The sequence below is a fragment of the Nyctibius grandis genome, chromosome 4, assembly GCF_013368605.1.
Source record: "Nyctibius grandis isolate bNycGra1 chromosome 4, bNycGra1.pri, whole genome shotgun sequence".
In the NCBI taxonomy this organism is placed as follows: domain Eukaryota; kingdom Metazoa; phylum Chordata; class Aves; order Nyctibiiformes; family Nyctibiidae; genus Nyctibius; species Nyctibius grandis.
This window is the reverse complement of record NC_090661.1, coordinates 46,116,461-46,122,460: the sequence shown is the minus strand read 5'-3', so window position 1 is coordinate 46,122,460 and position 6,000 is coordinate 46,116,461. Positions and strand designations below refer to the sequence as shown.

At 44.6% G+C, this 6,000-nt stretch overlaps 1 protein-coding gene across 2 annotated transcripts in view; it reads left to right on the top strand.

Annotated features, from left to right (window-relative positions):
• Positions 1-398: 398 nt before the first annotated feature.
• Positions 399-6,000, top strand: part of SEC23A (SEC23 homolog A, COPII coat complex component) — a 30,484-nt gene continuing 24,882 nt past the window's right edge. Inside the window, exons 1-2 of one of the 2 annotated variants that reach the window (XM_068399145.1) lie at positions 399-661; positions 5,439-5,680. In XM_068399145.1, coding sequence (XP_068255246.1) covers positions 5,460-5,680 — 221 coding nt within the window. In that variant the 5' untranslated portion in view covers positions 399-661; positions 5,439-5,459. Of the gene's footprint in view, positions 662-883; positions 962-5,438; positions 5,681-6,000 lie in introns of those variants that run through there. The other variant, XM_068399146.1, reaches the window with a different exon arrangement.

Here is a 6,000-nt window from a genome sequence, read left to right as displayed (position 1 = left end):
GTGGCAGGCTTCTTTAAAACGATTCTGAAGTGCTCTGAAACCTAAGTGTCACTATAACTTGGGTTTGGGGGGAAAAAAAGATAACCACACTAACAAAAAAAAACCTGAACAAAACTGTACAGTTATGGCTATGTGAAAGTTATTGTGTGGATAGTAAATAAACATGTTATATGTCTACATATTTATAAATATGAGATAAAGTATTGTCTCAGGCTAAAAACCACCAGGAATATAATTTCAATATATTTTTTCCTAGGTAATCCAAAGAAACATGTAAACAATCCTCCAGATTAAAAAGTTGCCATAAATACACATGGTGAAAGGCAGGCAACAAGCAGGGTGAATTCAAGGGCTCCCAGAAGCCCGGCTGGCTCCGTCCCGAGGATTTCGTTCAAACAGCCCCTCGCAAGCAGAGGACAGAGCAGCGGCGGGGGGTGAGAACGGCTCCGGTTAAGTGCGGGCAGAGGCGCAGCCCGGGGGAGCCGAGCGCAGCCGAAGGGTACAGAAGGCAGAAGTGCCCGCGGTGATGGGGATGCCTCCTTTCGCCAGCGGTTTTAAGAGCGAGATTGAGGCAAACGATCTTTAGAAGAAATCTGAAAGTCGAACAGGGAAGAAAGCGCACACACGCACGGGCAGGAGCCGTCAGGGCGGTGAAGCGAAGGTCAGCGGTGTGCGATGGCTGACGCCGGGCCCCTCCGCTCCGCTCGCCGGGGAGGGCCGCGGGGCACAGGCGGGCCCGGCGAGGGCGCCCGCTGCGCGGCGTGGGGGGCGGCGGGGGAGCCGCGGAGCTCAGCCCGCCCCCTCCCCGGCCCGCCGCTCTCTGCCCCTTGACGTGGCGCGGAGTCTCCCGCCAGCCATGTTGGCTGCGTCGGCAGCGCCGGGGCGGCTGCGTGCGGGCGGGGGAGAGCGAGGGAGGCGGCGGGGGAGAGCGAGGGAGGCGGCGGCGGTGGCCGGGACCAGGGTGAGCGGCGGGACAGGGGCTAACGGGGGCAGCGGTAGGGCGCGGGGAGCCGGAGACGACCGGCTGGAGGACTTGGGGGGGTGCCACGGGGAGGAGAGCCCTTGGCCGGTGCCGTAGTGGCAGCACCCTCCCAGTGCTGCGTGGGTACGGGGGGCACCCCAGCCCTCGGGCCGTGCGGCCCCCGCCCGGCTGCTGAGCCAGGAGGGAGCGTAGTAGGGAGCTCCCCGCCTCCCCTCAGGAGGCTTCGGGCGCTCACGCCGCCCTCCGTGGCGGTGGGGGGGATCCCCGGGCGGCCTGAAGGTGGTCTCGGGGCCCCCGGGCGGCCCTGAGGGGCCTGGGATGCCGCCGGCGGCTGGTCAGCGCTGCGCGCGGCCTCCCGGGCCCCGGACAGGGGTGTGTGCGCCGCCGAGAGCCCCGTCCTCAGCTTGGGCTGCCGGCACGTAGGTGCGGCCGGCGGGGCACGGCACGGCCTTTGCACAGCCGCCGCTGCGCCGCGGGTAAAGGCCGGCTCGCTCCGGCGGTGGCTGCAGCTCTGCTTTCCTGGAGCTCCTCTGTGTTCGCGTCGTTGTGCCACTGCCAGGGGCTCTGCCAGGGGCGCCTTGCTGTATAGGTAAAGCTACACAGAAATTGTGTTTAGGCAGGCCCTGCTGCATTTGAATATGTGTTTTTTTGATTTAGGTGGGTTATTTCTGTTTAAAAAAAAATAGTGAACAAAACTGGGAAAGCAGGTTTGGAGGATGGCCGTGTTTGAGTAGTGGAAATGAATTTCTTATGTTATCAGTTTGACAACTTGCAGTTGCTTTAGCTAAGTACTAAGTCATTCTCATATATTTGAGTTCCTTGGAACTGAAATAGATTTGTATCTGAAATGCTGATTTTGTCATAAAAAATAATTAAAAGCTTATTAATAATGTCTTTTATTTTACCAGATTGTTAGCACGTAATAAACTGAAAGAATAGGTTTGTTGTAAGAAAAGTGCGTGGTGAACTGTACTGTTGTAGTGGTATTTAAATACGTGGTCATATGAGGGACTCTGACCTCTTTATGCTGGAACTCTTAAAATGCTGTAGAGTGAAATGTTTTGATTTTGTTTTTATGTGCTTTGAAGGATTAGAGGATATTACTTTGCTGATCTTCCGTATCGGGACACATTTACATATAGTGTGTAAATGTTTAAAGGTGCTGAGATGAAGGAGAAGCTTTTAGAATAATCTGTTTTGAAGGAACTATCATTACTGTTTGCAGTAGCTTCCAAAAGCATTTAAAAATAATGTCGTTTCAAAGTAATGTATTTCAGAACTATTCATTCAGTTATAGGATAGCTGAAAGAATCGTATATGAAACATTTGATATGTGTGATGGTTAGAAAGTCCTAACTGTATTCTTGCATCTAGTCAGAGTAATTACATAAATACTATTATTTACCTGAGAATCAAGACTTCATAGTTGGGTGTAGTCAGTCTGTGACACTTTATGCAATTCAGGTGTGGCTTCTTTGTGTGACACAGAGCAAGATTGCCATGGTGCAGGGATGTGAGGTACATTCAACCTCAGCAGCAGAAGGGAAGGAGCAAGCCAGGAAGGACTGCTGGTCTCTGGGTGTCCTGTCCTGCAGCAAAGCTAAAGCAGTAACACCTCAACATGGGTGGTGTTGCTATTCAGCTGTTCTGCAGATCACTTCTCTGTGGTTTTCTGAGGTGGGCAATGTGTATTTTGTGGCATCCAGATGTATGAAGTTTGATATGTAGCCTGTAGGTTGGGAGGGTTTGCTGTTCTGGTCTATTGTGATATATCTCCACACCTATCCAAGGAAACGTGCCTGGATAGCTATAACAATGCTATCAAAACTGAATGTAACTTGCCAGACCATGAGTTTCACATTTGATATGTGATGAAACATGTAAGCATTATTGACTGTTGGAAAGGAAGAAAAGGATGGAAGGAAAGATGGAGGAAAATTTGATTAGCAGGTTCTGGCTTTTGAATAGGAAATGCATACCTTACTAGACAGTAACGGTATTTAAGTCAATAAATCCAACAAATCTTTTGTGTATATATGTGCACTTTATTAGTCACTGCACACTGGGGTTTGTATATTGTCCTCTGTGGAGCAGTAACTGAGCAGTAAAAACAATGTCTGCATAAAACCATTTTAAATGTAGCTAGAGTAAAATGTGGAGAAAAGACTTTGAAGTTCAGTGCAGAAAGTGGGACTTCATGTTGCAGTGTATGGAGATGGAGTTGGTGGATTTCATTGCAGATGCCTATGGAATGGCTGAAATGGCTTTTAAGTTGCAATTTTCTCTGTCTTCTCAGGAGATAATTGACTAATCTCTCATTTTAAAATTATTCAGCCTGTGGTTGTATTTGAGATTGTTTCCTCATTCAGATTGTGGTATCAATACCCCATTTTTCAGGGATGATGTTCCTTTATCTTTTGCACAAAATATTGATGGATTTTGATGTATTTGTAGAGAAATTTCTTAAATACTAGCTCCTTTTCAGATACCAGGCTGTTCTATCCTCTCTTAGCTCAATTCTCGTCTCTGATCCCTCTGTACGAATGCTGAGTTCAGATATTCTCTCCCTTTGCTTTTTGGTCATTTTTGTCCTCTGCCCGATGGCCTCGTTCAGCCTGATGGCCTTGCAGCGATTTCAGCAAAAGCAATGGTTGAAGTGCTCTTCTGCACAAAGTCCCGTATGGCTCCCTGTGTTGCAATTGCCGTGACACGTAGATCTGCTCGTAGTATCAGTAAGATGACATGTCCATTAAAATGTTGGCAGACTATTATCATAGCATTTCTATTACAATGTGGAGATAAGTGATGGTGATAGCACCCGTGGAAAGCTGTGAGAGAAGGGTACTCTATTGTCACGGTTTAAAGCTGGGCTGGCTATTAAACATGCGGCAGATGCCCTCTGTGTCCGTGACGAGAGCCCGCCCCGCCTGTCAGATCATGTTCTATAAGAATAATTTTGAGGCTGCTTTTTGTAGCTTTCATCACATGCTGACAGTTGATTATTTCCTAGTGATACTGTGAAAGGCAGGGCTTCTCTTTGCTTTATGGATGTTGTTAATCTGTTTTGTTAAAAGTCAGCATTAGAATCAAACTATAAAGTTGAACTATAATTTAAAAAAACTTGAAAAGTTTTTAACTGTCATATAAACTAAAGGTGCAATGCCATTATAATTTTAGTAAAGAGAGCTAGGTCTTTAGAAGTGAAGAATTTTCCAGTCTTCCGTAGCATGTGTAATTGCTGGGCTAAGAGGGTTATCAGTGTGTTTGTGAGAATTCTAGATTTAAATTCCGATTCAGGGGCATTTCTCCATGGCTAAACCTGTAATGGGGTATTTTTCTTGGCTACCTCTTATGTGGTTCATGTAGACTTTTACAGTAAATTCTTAATTATTAGGCAGTGGGAGTTTAGATATCCTAGTTGCTGGAAAAACTTGTATAACTAATGTATTACAAAATGTAGTGGGAAGCATACAGGAGTTATTCAGGGACAGTGGGGATATAGCTGAGTGTTGGAGTTTTTTGGGGGGGTGTGTAATGGCGGGGGGGGGTGCTTCTTGCTGGCTTTCCCAGATGTTAACAGGCTCCTGTTGAGCTTTTCAGATGTGTCTGTAATTCCTCAGTGCTCCAGCTTCTGAGTAACTGTAGCTGAAAATTTTGAAAGCCTTAGGTCGGTGCCCAAAATGCTAAATTTGAGTTCCAACAGTTGTTGAAAGGTGCATCTTGATATATAATGTAGTGGAATATGTCACATGTACTTCTTAAAAAGTTGTTTTCCTAGCATTGTTATAGGAGTGTACTCTTGTGGAATATAGTGTTGTTATTCCTTTATATTTACATGTAGGCCACATGATGAGTTACTGAAAATGGTTAATTATGGTTACAAAATTCTTACAAAATTTGACACAGCAGAAGATGTAAAACAATTACACTTAGAAATACTTTTGCTATTTGATTCCTAAAAGAAATCAGAGGATTAAACAGATTGCAGGAATGAATGGTTCTTGAATAATGAGCAGAATGAATAATTAAATGCATTAGTGAAAGGCCTTAAAGCAGAGTTCATTTTTTTTTTTTGTATAAGCAAATCTTTTTATAGTGTGTTAGTGTGCTGCATGTTTTCTGCTCTGACTTACCCTAGAATTATTGGCTTTAGTTACAACATTTCTCACCTGAGTTTATTTTTTGAGTCAAGAAGTCATCAGAAGATGGACTATATTAACAATATGTATTTAACTTGCACTATGTCAAATATTTGTTATTTGAAGAGGTTGCTGCATCTTAGGAGTCTTAAATTTGTTTTGTTGCTTCTAGGATTTTAGAAGCACTACTCAGTGTTTCTTGATTGTAACACAGTGATAGTATTTGAATGTGTGACTGTCATTAAGTACATTGAATATTTAGTGGTTAAAAATGTTTGCATTTCAACATTCTGCTAATGGTTACCTCTTTATTATAGTGATAAACAGAGAAGTTGACCATGACAACCTTCCTGGAATTTATCCAGCAGAATGAGGACAGAGATGGAGTTAGATTCAGCTGGAATGTTTGGCCTTCAAGTCGTCTTGAAGCCACGAGAATGGTAGTCCCAGTGGCTGCCCTCTTCACACCACTGAAAGAACGGCCAGACTTGCCTCCTATTCAGTATGAGCCAGTTTTGTGTAGCAGGACCACGTGTCGAGCTGTTCTGAATCCCTTATGGTAAGCCTAATACATATGTTCTGCCAATATTTTTCCTTACAAACTTTAGAATAGTGCCAGTTAAACTATGCAAATGATCGGTATGTGGAAGTTCAGGTACTCCTCACATGAATATACAGCTCAAACTTCTACATCTTAGAATTTTCTGCCCGTAGATTTGCATATGTGACATACTTAAGACATGGCTTTCGTTTAACTAGTCTTTTCAATGTACTTCATTTAATTAATGAGTAAGTATCTTATTTTTCTGGAACTACACATCTTGAGATGTGTAGAGGTGTGTTCTAGGGGCATTTCGCCTCTAAAAAATTACCTGGGTA